Raw genomic sequence first — 20,891 nt, 5'->3', positions numbered from 1 at the left:
TCAGTCCGTCTACTCACCACACTTTCATTTTGTCTATCCGTATAACCCGTTGGTCCAATAGCCATCATACCATTTGGTCTAATTGGACTAAGGGTTAAATTCTGCAAAATGAATGAAAATAAAATGGATATTATCGAACAACTGGTTATGAGACGAAATGGTGATTAGACGGAGTGATGGACCAAATGGATAAGACGAGATCATGATGGACGGAATGGCATTAGACGAAATGAAAGTATATAGACCATGTGGTGAGTGGACGAGTTGGCAGTAGACGAATGGGCATTTCAATATCATGACAGCATATACGTTTTCACAACGGCAAGCTTTGTAAATGAGATAACTTCATCATTTTTTCATTGCATTTTTATTAAATTCTCAACAGCGTTTTAATATCAACTTGGAATAGGCCTATCCTGCAAAGCTTGGGATCTAGAAGTTTTGACTAAAATGGCTCACATTCTTTTAAACTTTTAAAAATTCCCTTCATTATAAAGAGAACTATATTTCACAAAGATAATAAAGCCGAAAGTTTGGTCATTTTCCAGTCAACGCAAATTAATTTTATGTTGAAGAAAGTATTTCTTTATCATGATTTTGTTTTCCTACTAGCATCGTATAATTCCCTTTATTATGTTATTAGTCTACAAAGCATTATGTGATATTGCTTCAATTACACTTTTATAGGCACCTTGGCCCATACTGACACCCCCCCCCCGGGACACCCCCGCATCCACCATACACCTACAACCAGTTATACAGCCCAAACCGCAAGATGGTTTAAATCTGCAACTTACATATAGGCCATCAACTGGACCATGTACACGTGGAAATCCTGATAAGTTCCAAATTCCATATGCCAGAACACAAGTATATCAAAAGACATTCTTTCCTGATGCTATCAGAATATGGAACTCACTCCCAGCGAAGATAGTTCACAGCACCTCCAGGGGCGGATCCAGCTTTCGCCAATAGGGGGGGCCGAAAAATATTTTCATCAACATTTTTCTCGATTGGCCGCTATAATCTGATTTTTTTCTGGGGGAGGGGGTTCAGGGGGTAGTCCTAACTAAATTCTGAAGTCTTAAGTATATGTTAGTTTTTATTGTTATAAACAAGATAAGGTATCTCATGTGGTCTTAATATATAATGCGAGCGCGAAGGGCGAGCTAAAATTCTTTGATATTTTACGTCCATAGAACTGAAGATTCCGAGCAGTTTTTATAATCATGAACAAAGATAAGTATCCAACTAACCAATGCGAGCGCGAAGCGCGAGCCGAAATTTTATTGTAGTAACGTGAAAAGGGACTCAATTTGGACTGTTTTTTGTGATAATGAAGAGGTACAAGTATCACCAATTAAATAATGAGAGTGCGAAGCGCGAGCTCAAAATTTTTGATGTTCCAACCTGAAAACTGGACAGTCTAAGCGCGATTTTATTTAAATAAACAAGCTGTGTGTCTCAAACAATTAAATGTGAGCGCGAAGCACGAGCTTAATTCTTTAATATACTGACATAATAAAGAAGCATTTTGACAAATTTTGGAAAGAATATCCAAACAGGATAGGTATCTCACAAATCAAACAATGCGAGCGCGCAGCGCGAGCTGAAAATTTTGATATAACAATTTGTGTAAATCAAACAAAATAATGAAAGCTTGATGTGCGAGCTAAAATATTGTGTGCAAATTAATTTCAGAACTGGATATATAAAGTGTCATTTAATCCTCTTAAATGGGATTCATTACACAGGCAATGCGAACGCGAAGCGCGAGCGAAAATTTTTATACAAAATCTATTTTTTCAATTATTTCCTTCATCTTTTTCTTGTTTCCTTTCGGGGACGGGCCGGCCGTTACGAGGCTGTAAATTGCACATCATGGGTATAATACCTCTTTCTTACTTTTCTTTCTGTTTTTCGTAGTTACTATTAAAATAAAGAGTACACTTTTTCTGCAGGTTGTCAAAAAATAGGGGGGCCGGGGGCGGCTCGGCCCCCTCCTGGATCCGCGCCTGACCTCCCTCGCGTCTTTCAAGCAGGAGGTGCAGCAAAGGAGGCTTCGTTAAGGCCTCTTCTGTTTTTAGCCGCACATAGTTTTGTAGAAATTTTTACTTGCACTATTCATCTGGGCACTTGACAAGCACAAGTACGATAATATGCCAACGGCAGTCTGTACTTTACAGGAAGAAGAAGAAGGCCTAACTTATTTACATAATGCATAAGATGATGTTCCATACAGGGGCCGCGGAACGGTTTTCAAAGTGGGGGGGCTGAGCCAAAAGTGGGGGGGCTGAACATGCTAAAAATCACAATTGTATGGTCATTTTTGCGTTTTTGTACACGGTTTTGGAAAAAAGTGGGGGGGGGGGGGCTGAAGCCCCCCCAGCCCCCCGGTTCCGCGGCCCCTGCCATATGTTTTTCATCCTCCTTCCACACTTCCCAGTCCCATATAGTGATCGTGGGGTTTAAGCCTCGATCCCCTCCTCCTTTTATTTTTGGCCACGCCCATTTATCAGCTGGGCTCAGCGGCGCGGCTGAGCGACTATTGCCGCGCGCCAGATCGCAGTTCATCTTCCCTCTCTCATGAAGAAGGCATTCATTTAAAGCTATTTCCTGATTAAGGAAGCCGTAGCTAGCCGGTCAACTGTCAGATTAGCCAGAGTACAAGAAGAGGTTGATGTTCGTTTCACATGCTCTGCCTCTGGTAAGTCAAATTCCTGGAGCTTTTGTTTTTTGTGTGGAAATCTCAAACATTTTCGTTCGAGCTACACTGCAGTGTGTTCCCACGAGTCGTTTTTCATGTTTGTAAGTAACGTTAAACGGGACTTTGCAAACTTGCGATCAATTGCAAGATGTTTTCATTCGAAATAATACCAAAGATAAAGTCTATTAAAGAATAAATTTCAATAAAACCTAAGATTTAAACAAAAGAAATAGAAAGTTGATACGTCAAAACAAGCAATTTTTAAAATATTCAATCAATGAAATCTCCGAGTCCGACTGATTAAAGATGAGACAAGAATGGAGAAAATGGGCAAATGGGAATATAAACTAGGATGCCTTATGAAATGAAAATTGGCCAGCAGTACAGAACACAGTATTACTATTAACTTCCCAAAGCATGTAAAATATCACATTGATGCAAATGAAATAGACAAGTTTTTCAGAAAGGAAAGATTGTGATTAATCTTTAAGAACATTCAGAAAAAATGCATGATTTGAATTACTTAAGAGATTGTTACACAATGTATTGTTAATAAATGCTAGGCCCCTATATAATTTCTGTTTTATTATTATTATTTGATTATTTTCATCCTTGCAGTTTGAAGCAGGTCTTAAATATTCATACAAACTCTCCCCCTCTTACCTAAAGGTACTAGGTCCCCCACCAACTCTTCAGTTTTTCTCTATATAGCCATCAGGAATGACTACACCAACATCGGAAAGTTTAGAGAAAGAGATGGATGAAGAGGATGACGACAATGAAAACTGGTCATTGCCAGCATCAAGCCTTCCAGGTCAATCAGGTTATCGCAGCTCTCATCTTGCACTGACCAGCAGTAGCAATCAACTTCTATCTGGTAATTTCTTTTTCTTTATTAATATGTTTACAAATTTAATTCATTACAGTTTAAGGTACATTGTCAGGCCCACCTATGATTCCACTTTTGTTGAGAGAGAGAGAGGGGGGGGGGGGGGGGGGTGGAGGGATGGTCACTATTTTGAAATTCATAAAATGAAACAAAAATATTTTCCATTAATAGTTGTGACTTTGTTTATGAAAGTAATTCAACCAAGTTTTATCTAGACAGCTGGCAGCCATCTGTTTTGAGGAATTTTTAAACTTAATTTTTTTTTTCCTCGTACACAGACGGCTCGCTATGGTGCAGCCACCATTAGGGGACTTACAGTGCAAAATCTCCCCGTCGGGCTCTTTAATTTTTGTCTTTGATGAATCAAACTTTTGAAAATGAATGCAACCGAAATGCAAATTAATATTCCCTCTTGGCATTAATTTCCAAAAAACGGGGAAAAAATCAAGTTAAAAGGAACAAAAATAGTGACTTACCTCGGCTGTCGCGCAATTTCACTTCCTTGTTTTATCTAATCTTTGTACACAAACATATGGCCATTGAGTCCCTGCACAGATCGCGCTAGAACTTCGGTCTCTGTATTTGGTGAGTGAAGCCAACAGAGTTCAGCTGAACAACCAACAACATAACAGAGACCGAAGCTTTTGGTCTAAGTTTTATCATACTTTGTTTCATATGCTGTTTGCAGTGCACTACCATGTTTATGTTGTTTCCAGGTAATAACAATGTGAAGGCAGGAGGCAGCACGGTTTCTAGTATGGAGCTAAACACAAACAAGGCAGGGATGGAAGGCTTAGACAAAGAGAGGATCAATAAAATCATCATGGAAGCCTCCAAAGGTTCAAGGTTAGAAAGTTAAAGATAGAATGATGAGAGGCTGGATGGAGATAGAGTGAGAGAGAGAGAGTGAAAGAGACTTAAGGCCACCGCACACCTTACGACCCGACTGGTCTGTGACTGGCTTGCGACTGAGTGAGGGGAGGTGTGATGTCACAGCTCTTGTCAGCTTGAGAGTCACAGACGGACAGACTGGTCAGAGACAAGTCGCAAGGACTGGATCGCAAGCTGAATCCAGCTTCCAGCCAATCAGACAGCAGAGATGCACGACGCGTATATATGATAAACAACACGCATACGCAGTAGTAAGCACACTTTCTCAGTTGCTATGGCAAAAAGCAAAAAGTGCATGAGTGAGTGGCAGACAGTGTGGTAGTCGGATCGCAAGGTGTGCAGTGTTGAGGCTTATGACTACCTTGTGATTGATCTCCCCTCAGTCACAAGCCAGTCGCAGACCAGTCGGGTCGTAAGGTGTGCAGTGGCCTTTAGAAAGGGGAGGGGGTATGGTAAAAGAAGGAGAGGGAAAAGAAGGGGACTCAGGGGAGGGCATTGAGGAATAGAAGGGGAGAGTGAGCTCACTGATTTACACTTTAGAAAACCTATTCATTTTTTGAAAGTTAAATACCTATCAATCAATATTTATACATAACTGATAATTCATTGCTATATCATAATTTGTATTTAAGATTTTAAATGGCTGTGTTTTTACTTCTCAAGCTCTCTTGTGACCAACTTAAATTGTTTGAAGTTGATACTGAATAGAGATACCTGACTAAGATGGGGAGGGGGGGGGTTGCTGTGTCCCTTCTGTTTTCTTCTTTTTTTTCTTATTTTTTCTTGTGCTTCTCTTTTGGCCAAGCTCAATTTTATCTATATCTCATTGGGGTTAATTAGAGGACTTAACCCCCACCCCTTCATTTGAAAATTATTTGATAAAATAATAAGATGAATTACTATATCATAGTCACTATACACATAAACTCTGCTGTTCTAGAAGTTAGAAACTTAACAAATATAAGTGTTTGCCTCTTTATTATTTGTTTTTAAAGTTGATACGATTGTATTTTTTAAAAGTGATTGTACATGAATTTGTATTCAAGTACTTGCAAACAGTTTCTGGCAGTTAAAATATATAGTGTAATGACTTGAAACAATAGAATCTATTGGCAAAGAACAGGAAAAGAAGGAAAACACAGAAGTAAAGGCTTATAATACTATGAAAAAAAAAGAAGCTTTGTATTTTGATTGTCTTAAATCATGTATTTTAACTTGGCTAGTAGCCCATTATGTCTTCTTTCAACAAATATTATGCATTGCCACTTTTCACCAGAGCCTTTCCTGTTTATTACTCCTTGGGCAACATGCCAAGTTAATTACTTTGAAAGATGCAACCTTCTGTATTATTACACTGTATTATCATCATGCATTTAGGTATTATGAGAATCAGAAGAAGAGAGAGCAGCAGACGACAGAGAGGATCAACAAAATGATGGAGAAACTTTCTCAGTTGACAGAATCTGAAAAGCAAGCTGCTTTGACTCAGGTGAATTGATAGAATTTGCTTTTATTTACCTGTCTGGAAATTTCCTTAATTAAGCAATACCTTATGTTGTTGCAGTTGTACTGCACACAATTTTCTTGTGTCTGTATATGTAGCCTTTTCTGTGTTTTAAGATTTTTAAAATTTGATTCCAGTTAATAGATCTAGCTTCAAAATACTAAAATATCCCAAAGCCATAGATTGTAAGAACTCAATTGTCGGTATTCTCGTAATGAAACCTAGGTTTATGGAATTTTTTGCGTTTGTGGAATTCATATAATCAGATCTCTTTGTGATTGTGGAATTCATAGGGACATTTTGCTATTAAAATCAATCAAGAATACTGTGTTTTATCATGTGTGATAGAACAGGATTTATGTTTGTCAAATTAATCTATTCAATAATCATCACATGATCATCACACCAGCAACTTCTTCAGACTCCCAAGACACGTGTAGCGTATGGTGCACGAGCTTTCTCTGCCTCAGCACCTTCTCTCTAGAATAATTTGCCGTTGAATTTAAGAATTATACAATCACTGGAGACCTTCAAATCTAAACTGAAATCTTATCTTTCCTAACAGTATTAGTTATTGGCACTTTGACACTCATCCAAACTTTCTCACTCTTTCTTTTCTTGTGTGCCTCGGAATAGAATATTTCTAGATAGATGGCGCTATATAAATGCCTATTATTATTATTATTGTAATTCTTTGAATTCATTCCAGGTTGATGAAATGGTGAGAGATCTGGAGCTGAGTAGAGATTTGAACCGGACCATCGTTCATCTTGACATGGATATGTTCTTTGCTGCTGTTGAGATGAGAGACAACCCTGAACTAAAAGAGAAACCAATGGCAGTCGGTGGCATGCATATGTTGGTAAGTTGTCATCATTTTTTTAGAATTCATCGACTGGTAAATGATTTATTATTATGGGTGTTTAAAAATGAATGTGTAGTGGCTTAACATTTGCTCAGGACTATTTAAATGATGTTCCTACCTTTATAAGGATAGAGTTTATAGGGGCATCATTGGCATATTGGTTAGGAGGGGGGATGTTACTGCTTCTCCAAATCTGAAAGAAACCTTTATTTTCTTGTCTTGCCTGCGTAGCAAAAAGAAACCATAGGCACTGGTTTCCTGAAGGCAGCAGTGTCATCACCAGATAATGTAAATAAAAAAATGAATATTTGATATGTCAATACATATCATGATATGTATTTCATAATACATGGACATGAGAATAATCAAAATATTATTGACATGAATTTCAGGTTATGTAATAAATGTCAAATCTAATTTGATGTAATTTGGGGTCAATAAACTACTGATCATGTGGTATCAACAAACCTTGATGGTCTGAATTTTCAAGATAGTCTTGAAATTTGAAGTCCCTATTCTGTGAAATATAGGTATAGAAGTTATCAGGTATCAGCACTAGGATGAGTATATCACCTCTGGATTAATGGTCAAATGTAATTTTAGATCAACTAAATAATGTAATTCTTTCATTATTTTAAATGGAATTTAATGAAATTTGTGTGAGGTATTTATTGGATATCACAAATGACAATTTATACAAGTACAATACAGCCCTCATATGATGCTTTTGTTGAATACACTGATAAGTAGAATTGTTAGAGAGCGACAGCTTGGGTCATATCAATGGGTATGTTGATATCTGTTTGTGATTACACTGCTGTCATGAGTGCCAAAATGATGTTCAGATGTGACTTATTTATTTCTGATTTAAATTTTCATATAGACATTTTTGAAATTTCATAGGGACGGAACTTCAATAAAAATTTGAAAGAGTTACTTCATTTTTGGGTGGGAGAAAGAAACACTTTGTAGAGACGTTTTTTCTTAGTGAAATATTTACAATTTCCAGAATGGAAATTAAATGTCAATGCTTCTACTTTCTATTCACCCATAGTCTACATCAAACTACAAAGCGAGACGATTCGGGGTCCGTGCTGCTATGCCAGGTTTCATTGCAAAGAAGCTATGTCCAGAGCTGGTGCTTGTCCCATCCCATTTTGACAAGTATCAAGCTGTCAGCACCCAAGTTAGAGAGATCCTGGCAGAATATGATCCAAACTTCTGTCCTATGAGCCTAGATGAAGCTTACTTTGACCTGACAGAATATCTGGAGAGAAGAAGGACAATGAGTGCTGACGAGAGGACCTACCCCTACTGGTCAGCAGAATCCAGTGACCAGGGAGGGGAAGGGCAGAAGAGTAGTTCCGATGAAGCTGCTCACCAAGAGAAACCAAGTGATGATGGTCCTTCAGGAGATGACCAGACATGCGTTGGTGAAGATAAGTCTTTGTTCACCATGGTCTCTAGAAACCAAGGACAAGTGACCTCAGGGACAGATGCTACAGATCTAGATAAGGATCGTCCACAATCCCCCTGTCATCAGGAGAATGCAGAGGATCAAAGTAGGAGCCTAGGAAGCTGCACCCCAGAAGGAGGGAGGCCTGAGTTATTAACACAGGAGATGGATGATGGAGAGTCTGCATCTGGGACTAAGAGAAACGAAAGCAGGTGTGAAACATTTGGAGTGACCTGTGAAGAGGTGGTGAGAGAGATCAGGTTCAGAATTGAGCAGAAGACCAGACTGACTGCAAGTGCTGGTGAGTAACATTGGACAAATTTGTTGATTGAATTAATGGTATGGTAATGATGAGTCACATGGGACAAACATAATGATTTAAATAATTGTATGGTTTATGATGAGGATGATGACAGGTGGTCATCAGCTTTATTTGAAAACGTGGAACTAAAAATGTTTATATCATTTGATGAAGCATGCTGTCTTAAACATGGAAGCCCTATGAGAGCTATTTACCTAATTAATAAAGTGAAATAAAGCTTAACCCAATTATTGGTAAGGGAGCAGCACCTCGTACTTTTAGAACAACAGTCATATGTTAACATCCTACAGGTATGTCTAAAGTGGACCCCCAAAATCAGGGCTCCATAACACAAAAGATTAGCGATTAATCGCTAATCCTAGTCTGTCTATGGAGCAAAATTTGCATGCAACGATGACCTTGATAGGCCATTCCAATTAGCGATTAATCGCTAACCTTCGAGTTACGGAGCCTTGAGTCTTTCAACACCAAAGCCAGATCTTGTACCCTTCTTCAATTTGGACAGGATTTGTATATAGTGACCTGGGGAGAAACAAAATGTATCTTGGGATCTTATAATTGTTGCTCTGAATATCATCATTGTAGCTACAAGATCTATTGTCTCTTTTAGTGCTGTTGTCGATAGGCCTCATATCGACATTGATGTCGACATACGAAGGATTTTCAATGTTTCCGACATGTCGACATGCACGCACTCACATCGACATGCAAACATAAAATAAAAAGGGGTCTAGCCTAAAGTCACGATATATAAAGCTTAGCTGAAAAGTTAGATGTTTTTATCCACAGTAAGTGGCGCGATTAAAAGGTTTATTCAGCTATAAAGCGGCACATTAAATGAAAAAAGAATACCTGCGAGCTGCGCGGCAGCAGAAATACGTCAGTGCCTGAGTGTGGGCCGGCCTGCCCGATCGAGCTGCCCCTTGACGATCGCGCGCTCTAGCTAGTGCGTATAGCGAGCGTAGCGTAGTAGCATTCACCGTACCCATCGCTATTCACCATGCTTGATAATACGTTGCTCCTCAATGCATTACTTTTCACATAAACGTTTTTGTCAAAGTTGTGACCGCCGCAATTGAGCGCTTATTTCAAATCACGAAGTCACAGAAAACTTCCCTTCCTTCGTTTGCAGATCGTTGCACGGATCGCCGCGGAAGTGATACTGAAATTATTGGTCGATTTCCATTATTTTTTACTGTCAATTTGAGGAGCTTGCGTTTGCAGCACATGTGTACCAGCGTACAATACGCAATGATCACTATTGTAATTGGTGATTCTCAAATTGGCTCCGAGTGTTATTGCGCAATGCTTTCGAGACCGGATCGTGGTACAAAACTTGATTCTCCAGAAAAAGATGTGGATTGAATCGGTGATTTGAAAGTGAATTCACTCTAGCTTAGTGAAAATAAGTTTTCCCAAGCTGAGCCTGTATTATATAGATCTAGATCTAGTGTGGGGATATCACTCGTGTCAAGGTGAATACATTTGATTGAGAGTGTTATGTTCCACGATCGAATGATTTTTTTTGTTAGGGAGCCTAGGCTAAATTACGGTCCCTTTTTCATGTCGACATTGTCGATGTCGGGATAAATTTTTAAGCAACATGTCGACATGGATTTTTGTTCCCGACAACAGCACTAGTCTCTTTATACTGGCATATACCAATCAGATTTTGATCCAATCAATGTCATAATTTTTGAAACATGCCAATACAAAGGTGCTGATGGGAAAGAAAAAAAACCTCATTATTAATAACTAGATATTACTCTCTGTTTTGATATGTGTGTGTCACACAAAAAAAATCTTGAAAAGGTAATATTTGATACTGTCATGAGCACCTGGAAACTAATGAAGTTGGTTGATTTCTACTCTAGGTATTGCACCCAACTGCATGTTGGCCAAGATCTGTTCTGATAAAAACAAACCTAATGGACAATACAGAATACCACCAACTAGGGATGATGTTATGGATTTCATCAGAGATCTACCCATTAGAAAGGTAAATTATTGACATTTTATTATATTAGTGTAGTAGGTTTCACGGTACACCATGTATCTTTCTTGGGCAAATGTTGGTCCTGAAAAGGACCACCCAATCTCTTATTGTATTATTATTATATTGGTTGTGAAATAATGGTGTAATTATGTTGCATAGATGTTTCATATATACTTTGAGATAGATACCAAAGGATTCAACACACACCGGTGTGTTGGCTCAGTTGGTAGAGCGTCCGTCTCACAACCGGGAGGTCGGGGGTTCAAACCCCGGCCGCGTCAGACCAAAAGACGTTAAAAGATGGGAGTTGCTGCTACCCTGTTTGGCGTTCAATAATTAAAGGGATAGAGCCTCGTCGATCTGGGGCTGCACGGTGGCTGCCGGGCCCACGATCAATTGGGCAAAGCAAATTTTCGGAGTATTTCATTTCATGTCTATTTCGAACGATAAATTATGGATTTTTCATACATGTAAAATAAGAATTGAGAGATTCCATCAAAAGCAGTATTACATGATGGAGGTAGAAAGAAAAGAAGTAACAGCTCATGGGGGTTTAACCCTAAAAAGACTGGGGGGGGGGGGCCTTTTAGGCCCCCCCTGTACATAAATCGCGATAACTTTTTTGCGCATGAAGCGTTCGCGCCGCCATTTCATGACTTTTTTCTCTTGAGTTTTGCGCAACTTTTGATACCAAATTTGTATACCCCCATGCCGCGGTTGCGGAGTTACATAACATTTTCTTATCACATGTCGCGTAAGAAATTGAAATTTGTATTCGTTTGTGTGTAAAGTGTATGGTATTTGAATGAATGTTATACACATTGTTTTCTAACTACATTTTTATTTGTTTCTTTCTATATTATGTCACTTGTGAATTCAAGTAGCAGTTCTAGGATATGAAAATAATGAAAAACATTGCATAAAAAAATAAAGAAATACATAAGAAATGCAAAATAAAGAAATACATAAGAAATTAAAATCAAAGAAAAACATCTTCCAAGATTGCTTTGGCTCATTGCAAGAGAGTGTAATGCAATAAAAGATGCCAAATGTTGTACTTCTCTACATAAAGCATGCGGAGTACTTATTTGCATATTCAGTAATTACTAATTTGCATAAGCATATCTAATAATTCAAGCATGAAACAACACAATTCCATGATAAACAATCTCTTCTTACAGCTGAAAACCTTGAAACAGGAATTTATGGACCGCAATAGGTACCAAAATATGAAAAATTCAATTTTTTGATAAAAATTTGCATATTCGCATAATTAATTATGAATATAATTTGCATAAATTATGTGATATCTCCTATGCTTTGTTTTCACCAGCTAGTGTACATGTAACACATCACTTGTGTATCTTCCAAGATTGCTTTGTCTCATTGCAAGAGAGTGTAATGCAATAAAACATGCCAATTATTGTATTTCTCTACATAACGCATGCGGAGTACTTATTTGCATATTTAGTAATTACTAATTTGCATAAGCATATCTAATAATTCAAGCATGAAACAACACAATTCCATGATAAACAACCTCTTCTTACAGCTGAAAACCTTGAAACGGGAATTTATGGACCGCAATAGGTACCAAAGTATGAAAAATTCAATTTTTGATAAAAATTTGTATATTCGCATAATTAATTATGCATATATTAAAAAATACAATGAATATCAGTATTTTGACTATTTTTTCTTTTAGAGGACATGACAAAGGATGTATGTGCCAAATTTGGTTGCGATCGGATGACCAACGGCCGAGATCTTAGGGGGGGCCCAAAAGTCTTTTTAGGGTTAAAGAGACTTTCCGATACACCATCACCTCCATGGAAAGATTACATGTACCTTACAATATATATAAATCTTAGTTCTATTTTTCTAGTAATTAGCTTCACTCAAGGATTGTTTTGCCTTTCCGTGATTTTATTCCAGATATCTGGGATTGGCAAAGTAACGGAGAGGATGCTGAGTGCTCTTGGGATACAGACCTGTACTGATCTCTACCAGCAGAGGGCTCACTGCTATCTTCTCTTCTCTCAGATATCATCCAGTTATTTTCTTCGCATCAGCCTCGGTATTGGATCCACGCATGTTGAGAGGTAGAAATTGACAACTTTATTTTTATAACCAACTACATTCTTTTCTTTCTTACATTGTGCTTGAAAGGTTGAGTAACTTTGTGGAGGTTAGGGCCCTAAATGCTCTCAGTACATGCAATATTTAAAGAGGAAACCGTGAAGATCTTAATTCATGAGCATCATTTGAAGTAAAAAGTTAAGGTTATTTTCCCCCCATAGCCTACAGTATTAACTTAAGCATCAATATGGATGCTTGTGACTGTAGTCCTTATCACAGAAAATAATGCGACAGATTATCTCCGGTGATTCTTGTCTAACTTAAAGGTTTGCAATTATGATTACAGCAATAGCCATAAGAGAAAAATATTTTTTTTTAGATCTTGAATGAAGTTAGACAACCATAATAATGTAGGAACCACCTAGACTCTGTTCAATAGAACTTGAATGATTTCAGCTATTGAAAAAGCTCCATGTATTCAGCCAAAGGATTCAAAGAACTACATAATCCATAGAGAAACAAATTCCACCAATTGTTTTGTTCAATGTTTTTTTTTATTTAGGGATGGTGAAAGAAAGAGCATGAGTACGGAGAGAACATTCAAGGAAATGAGCGTGCCTACTGAGCTCTACAGTAAATGCATGGAACTTTGTGAATCACTGGCTGAAGATGTCAAAAAAGAGCAAATTCAGGTGAGTTACTATCCATGTCAAATGAGTGGATGCCATCACGATGGGTTAAAACTGGTTGTGAGAGGGGGATAACAATGGTCTTACCAATTGTGGGTATTTTGGGTGATTCTTTTCCTTGTCTTCTGTCCTATCCCCCTTCATCTTCTAGTATAATGATATTGATAATGAGGATGATATTTATTTGGTAATTTGTATAAAGAAATACAACACAACTAGATTAACAAGTCCCTATGCACGTGTTAAAGTTAAGTACAGAAGTATAGATGTAGACTTCAAAGAGGACAGTGGTGGTAAGTATGATATCCCATATTTTCAAACAATTATAATAATAATAATAATACTTATTACTTATTTGGTACTTTCCCAAAGTGCTTACAATGAAAATAAGAGAAACAAAATGCCAATGCTATAAAACTACTAACAATGTTTATACATGTCCTTTTTATGGCTGATTAAAAACATGAAGGTTTAATGATTGCTAGTTACAATTATATTGCTGATGATTATGTCAGTATGTCAGTGATATTTATGTTCAACTCTTGAACCATATAGGTGGAATTTATAGACACACTTATTCCTTTGTAATCTTCTATTCTTGGAGAGCTGCATGAAAAATGCATAAATCAGATTTTTATGGGTTTTGTGTGATATAAGTGTCAGTTTATAATTATAATGATTACAATTATTATTACAATTATAAGTGTACACATTCCTAGAGTTGTTTCAAAAGGGGGGGGGGGCTAGATTACATTTTTGTGGTCTCAAATTACGGAGTAGTTTACCAATTCACCTGCAATCATGTACTTCTATTGAATCTTTTAAAAGACATTTGAAAAATATTTATTTTTGTTGTAGTGTAACTGTAATATTGGAGAGCAATTTCTACAAAGCGCATAGAGCAATTTCAATTTGATTATGCGCTATATAAGTTCCAATCTATTTTTGTTATTATTATAAGATAAATTCATACGGTTGCAATGATGTGGGTGACAATAGTATCTCTGATATTTTCTTTATCAGGGCAAGACTGTGACAGTGAAACTAAAGACTGTTGATTTTAAGGTCAAGAGTAGAGCTTCATCCTTAAAGACTCCAGTCAGCTCAGCTCAAGAAATCTTTGCTATCGCTAGAGATCTGATAAGGACAGAGATCAGAGCTTGTCATCCTGAACCTCTCAGGTTGAGATTGATGGGTGAGGAATCAAGTCTTTTAGTATGTGTAAATGATCATGGAGCATTGACTATTAAAGGTCAAGTCCACCCCAGAAAATCGTTGGTTTGAATAGATAGAGAAAAATCAAACAAACATAACGCTGCAAATTTCATCAAAATCGGATGTAAAATAAGAAAGATATGACATTTTTAAGTTTCGCTTATTTTTCACAAAACAGTTAAATGCACTAAGCGATATGCAAATGAGAGAGTCGATGATGTCCATCACTCACTATTTCTTTCGTTTTTTATTTTTTGAATATGATATTTCAATTTTTACAGATTTGACAATGAGGAACAACTTAACTTAACCATTAACTGTTGAAATAATGGTAATTCCACATGTTCAGGGAGAAATAAAACTTTGTTTCACTTGACAAGGAGGAGAAAATTAGAATATTTCATATTTCATATAATAAAAAACACAACAAGAAAATGTATGTATTGAGTTACCATAAAGAAGATTTATATCGTTGTGAGGCAAATGATATTTCCATTATTATACTGTTCATATTGGCTATAAATTAGAAAGGGGTTTCTGTTGAATTCTTGGCCAAAGCTGGAGTAATGAGAATAATGCGTCTCGGTATAGATTATATCTAGATAGATGGCGCCATATGAATTCCTGTTATTGATATCATTTGTAAGATACTAGTATTTGATGAAGATCACAAAATTAAATCTTTATGGTCATCCAACAGGTGTAAGGCTATCGTCTCTTGAAGATGCCAGCAAGTCATCAAAAAGCAAACAAGGAACCCTTCTTGCCATGTTTGCTAAGAAGCAGAGCAACAATCCACAGCAGACCGCTACACCTGCACCAGACTGCAGAGAACCCAACATGGATTTACTAGAAGAAAAAGCTTCAATCAACAATGTTAGCGGTAGTGTTGAAACTACAGGGGGAGAGAGCGATGTGCGTAGAATCAGTGATGTAGCCCCCAACACCGGGATGTCATCATCAGACAATGAAGTGTTGGCATCCAACATGGGGGTGTTATCACCTAACGCTGAAGCTGGTGTTGATGCTACCATTGTTAAGAAAGACCCTGAGGAGAATGAAGATATTGTTTTAAGATCAAAGAAAACAAGGGAGATCAGGGACTCTGCATGGTCGATTGGTGCTGGTTTGAATATTAACAGTGCGAACAGCACAGTGTCATCTGATTCTGAATCCAAGGCAATTAATGCCAGATCATTATCCAACGGTATCAGCATGGGTGAAGTAGAACCTAGGCTTTTATTCTGTGACGATGAGTATGTATCAGGAAGGGAGAATAATCTTCCGTCGATCACCGATGGGGAAGAACCAACGGAACAATTGTATCACCCAGAATCCCTTTCCAAATCAGAGATTTTCAATGAAGAAAACAACCAAAGAGTGGACATAATGCTGCGAAAGAATTCCCATCGTAAATCTGGTGAAAATGGTGGTACGGAATGCTCCAGCGTCGTGAAACCTGAAGCACAGAAGATGTTGACATGTCCCATCTGCAGACAAGAGAGGGCGTACTGCACCCTTGAGGGATTGAATCAACATATAGATGCTTGCCTCAACAGGTCGGCCATCAAAGAAATTCTCCAGAGAGGTAAGACATATCCATTTTAAACACAGGGGCCCGTATTCTGAAGTCGGGTTTAACTTAAACTCAGGTTTAAAGTTGTGGTTTAAGTATGGAAAGCCAAAAGTATCAAAATTTTTATTAAGTTGTATGTTTCTTATGTTTAGTATGGCTCTTTCCTGATTCATCGATATTGAAGACAATCATTTATTTATACTTCCTACACAATTATAAATGATTTGAGAGACGATTGAGCTGAAGTATGATGTCTATACTGTTAGTGATTTATGTAACAATTGACTGTGCATACTTAAACCACAACTTTAAACCTGTGTTTAAGTTAAACCTGACTTCAGAATACGGGCCAATGTATGCACAAGTTTGAAGGGTTTAAATTTAATAGTTTTCAAAGACCACTTTTAAACTTAAAAAAGGCTAAAAAGATATATAGTAAATCATAAAATTTACTTATTTGGATATTGTGTTGTATTATTAATAAACATACCTCTTTTCTGATTAATTTCTTTTGTATGTATTTTTATTGTAATTATTATGTACTTTTGTTTTAAACCGTTTGTAAACACTGTGATATAGTTAAGTATGGAGAGCGTATTAAATGCTAGTTATTATTATTATCTTGAATGCTTTATTTCCTTTTAACAAGATAATGCAAAAGTGAATATGAAATATACTTTGCTTTCCCTTCTATAAACCCCTGGAATACATATATGAATGATATAAAAGATGGCTTCACTGTAATGAAATAAGTTTCTTTAAATTCAGTGAAAAATGAAAATGAAGGTGCTTATATATTTAACCAATACATTCTTTCATGAACATTCAAAATAATATTAATTCATGCTTTGTGCTGTGAAATTGTTTTTTCATAAATCCAATGTAATTAGAGAGTTTAATGGTCAAAGGGTGAACATGTGTTTCTTGATGTTCCTTTTTTCTATGACAGAAAGGTTAAGAAGTTCTGGCAGTAACAATACTCAACCTACCAAAAGGAGCCCTCCAAAGAAGATACAGTCAAGAAAAAGGTATTTATGACAAATTTATGAAATCATTATTGGCGGAGACATTGAGGGGCCTTACCCCACATAGGCCGTGGGGTAAAAGTGCTTTAGTTTTTAACTTTTGCTTCAGTTGACCTTGACGTATTTTTCATATATTGAAAAAACAAAGAAAAATAAACCTGCTGCATTAAGCAAAATATGTAATTTAGAACTCCGGTTTCATCATGCTGCCTAGGTATTTACGAGCGCACGTTTAGACATGCGCACTGCAATTGCATAGCGGGGAAATACAGTTGAACTTTTGAGTCGATTTTTGGTCAGTATTAAACAGTATTATTATTTCTACTTTCAATGTATCAAAAATAGCTCAAGTTCCAACTGAAACGTTTTGAAACAAAAAATACCTCCGGCCCATGGCCTAACACGAGATACTTGACACGTCTCCATCATTTTGGCCCACCATATATCTAGGTTCCAAAAACTAAAATGGAGTATTAAAGAGGAAAATTATATGCTCGGAGATGGGGGTGGTCCTTCTCTGGTTTGATTCTAATTTTGGCACTGCTGCAGCCGTTAGCATGAAATTACAGAACTATCCATTATGAATAATAGAATTACTTTGCAATACTCCACAGTAGTGGATTAAAAGAAAAATCAATTCTGGCAGCATATTTCTGTTGCCATTTCAAACTAATCAAAATGGTCTCCCCTCTTCTTATTTACCCCAATTAAAGCCTAATATGCAAAGATATTTGGAATGTCTACATCTCCAGTGATAATACAATTCATAATATCATAGTTTTTGAAATTACATTGAATTGAAGAATTGAGAATAATTTTGTTTCATTAGTATTATTATATTATTATTATTTTATTTCATAGAATGATATTTTTCTCTTCTTTCTCCCTGTTAGGAGTAATTCCGGGTCAAGTTCCAGTAAGAAAAAGAGATCCAAGTCAACACCATGCAGAACATTGCATGACTTCTTCCAGAAAAAAGACAAGACTACTTGATCAATGGACAACAGAGGAGCGTTTTGTGACTTTTCCCGTCAGTGATCGGCCAATGAGATCAGAAGCTTGAAATAGTTCAGGGAAAATCACAAAATAATCTTTTCACTCCCAAGGTGTACATAGGACAGACTTACTTTGTGATTATTTTTATATCATGTAGAAAGATCACGTTTGACAAAATCATGCAACTCATTATCACATACAATTATTAAGCACATTTTCGTTTTCAGCATTTCCAAAGTGCATTTATAATTCATGTTAAATTATTATGATAAATTAATTTGTCAGTATTTTGTAAATACATGTACATTTATATGTGAATATCAGTACTCAGAAAATAGATAAATGTGTGATATAAATGATGGGTACTAATCTGAAATAAGCGATGAAATATTTTAAATACATGGATACCATTAGAGGACAATAATAGTATATTTACGCAGGGTTGTTCCGAAAACTGATCTCCCAGCGGACCCTGCTATTATTATTACTGTTTACAAAGATACTGTAAATCTACTGTATTAGAACCCCCCCCCCAATTCATTATACAATGGTGATATATAATCAAAGCCAAACTCAAGCCGTTGCAGGTATCAGTACTTCACAGAAAAGGTCTTTAAACTCAAGGTCATGGTTTTGAGATGTGGATGGTTTATCACGTAACAAGGTTCCCCATCGTAAACACAATGCTTGAGTGGGTATTAGAATAATTATGCTCACTTGCTCTCTTTGAAATGTCAGGTTATGACTGTTCCAGAGATACCTTGTTCATGAAATTAATTGAAATTATGTTTAGTATTTGTATTATATTTGTATGTCCTTTACAATATCACAATTTCAATCATGGTTGATACATGTCTGTTTTTCACATCATTACTGAAAACCACTTTTTATGTACATACAAGGGCTTCAACTATTATTATCTCGTGCATCTCTTTTAGAATGAGTTGGTGTTCATATGCATTATGCACCTCCATCAACATCTGTCGTATTATATTCTCCAGGATTATCAATCCAGTTAGTTGGTATGGTATCTACCCCTTTAATTTCCCCATTTGAAAATGTAAAAACTTTGATAGTTGTATTATGGACTTTGTATGGGGAAGGGGGATAGGAAGGGGTTGTATACAGGATTATTTTTTGTTTAAAAAATTGAAACTTTCAAAACTTTAATTTTGAGCATTATATATAGTAGCAATATTGGATGCATTGCACATTATTATCTATGTTTATATTTGTTATATATCTCTTACACTTCTACAGGACAGGAACACTAAGTGAGGATTAGTTCTCCAAGTTGATTGGAGAACATGACCTGTACTCTGTAGTACATTTTATGTTTACTTACAAGGCATATTTGTCTTGATATATAAAGTATTTAAAATCATATAGGAAATTGATGCTTGTACATGAAATGCTGCAATAAATTTGATAATTAAATTGAAAATGATATGATAAATGAATGAAGAAGCCTTAATCATTGGAAATGTAAATGCCATTGTTGTAGGCGATGAAGATGTTAGTAATGGTGGTGGTGATATTACGGATGCTGGTGATAATAAGAAATATGACAATGATGAAGATGATGGATGATTGTGGTGGTGGTGGTGATGATTATGACTATGATGATGGTGATGATAGCAGGGATGGCGACAATGGATGATGATGCTGGTTAGTGACGATAAATAATCATGACATTGACAGATATTGGTGACAAATAGTGAAAAAAATAAGACAATTTTGTTGAAAATCGAAATCTGATATGGAAAAGGAAAGAAAAAGCACTTAATTTTCAGTTGTGTGGGTGCTATACAAGGTGATGATTATGATGGTGATAATGTTAGTTTGTCTACATAATCGTTAGGAGAGACATTATGAAAATATTCATGATTCTTCCAAGCATGATCAATGTTATCAGTTGACGTTTTCATCCGGGAGCATTTCATCAACATTTTCTTTTGTCTGAGAAGTTGTCAGATCGACTATCCTTGATTTTGATTGGCTGAGATGCATAGTTGATTTGGCGACTGTCGGATTAAATGTCTGACAGGTCCTTTCATGAAACACTCCCCTGAATGACGAGAGCTGGAGAGCATTTTATGAAAGGACTTGTCGGATGTTTTTTAAGACAAGTCCCGTTCTATCCGAAAGTTACCATAGTAACATTGCTTCTCAGCGGATCAAAATCCAAGAAATTTGTCAGATCTGACTCGTCAGACAAAAATATTGATGAAATGCTCCCCAGGTGAATGGCAGTGAACATCAATCTGAAGTGGTAACGTGAGAATACTTTTATTACTTTGCAACATAGCATCTTCATGACCATCACCTTCCTCATCATCTTCAACATTACCATCATCAACATCATCGATATCATCATCATCATCTTAACCATCGGCTTCTAAACCAACATTTTTATTTAATATTTTTGATAATCATAATTATAACAAAAGTACAGTATCACTATCACTTTAATATTTCTTCCTTTTTCAATGAAAACAAAAAGCCCGAACAATTAAGCTCATAATTACACTATTCATACCTGTCATTTTACCTGAATCCTACACTGGACATTTTAAATCTTGCTTTTTTAATATCATAAGTATTCAATCTGTAAGGATATTCAGTAATTAAAAAGAGTATAGCTGATATTAATTATTTAGAGTAAAATCACAAGAATGACA

At 36.5% G+C, this 20,891-nt stretch overlaps 1 protein-coding gene across 1 annotated transcript; it reads left to right on the top strand.

Moving 5' to 3' along the window:
• The first annotated feature begins 4,278 nt into the window (after window positions 1–4,278).
• Window positions 4,279–20,378, top strand: LOC121415332 (DNA polymerase kappa-like). Its single transcript, XM_041608513.1, has 11 exons — window positions 4,279–4,442; window positions 5,865–5,976; window positions 6,701–6,853; window positions 7,911–8,613; window positions 10,509–10,633; window positions 12,566–12,732; window positions 13,272–13,401; window positions 14,422–14,593; window positions 15,314–16,201; window positions 17,139–17,217; window positions 18,108–20,378. The coding sequence occupies exons 1-11, from the start codon at window positions 4,294–4,296 to the stop codon at window positions 18,205–18,207; spliced, it is 2,778 nt and encodes a 925-aa protein (XP_041464447.1). The 5' UTR covers window positions 4,279–4,293; the 3' UTR covers window positions 18,208–20,378.
• The last annotated feature ends 513 nt before the right edge of the window (window positions 20,379–20,891 follow it).

Source organism: Lytechinus variegatus, chromosome 5 (assembly GCF_018143015.1).
Source record: "Lytechinus variegatus isolate NC3 chromosome 5, Lvar_3.0, whole genome shotgun sequence".
NCBI classification, from domain to species: domain Eukaryota; kingdom Metazoa; phylum Echinodermata; class Echinoidea; order Temnopleuroida; family Toxopneustidae; genus Lytechinus; species Lytechinus variegatus.
Note: the sequence above shows the minus strand (reverse complement) of the source record. Positions and strands in the feature narration are given on the sequence as shown.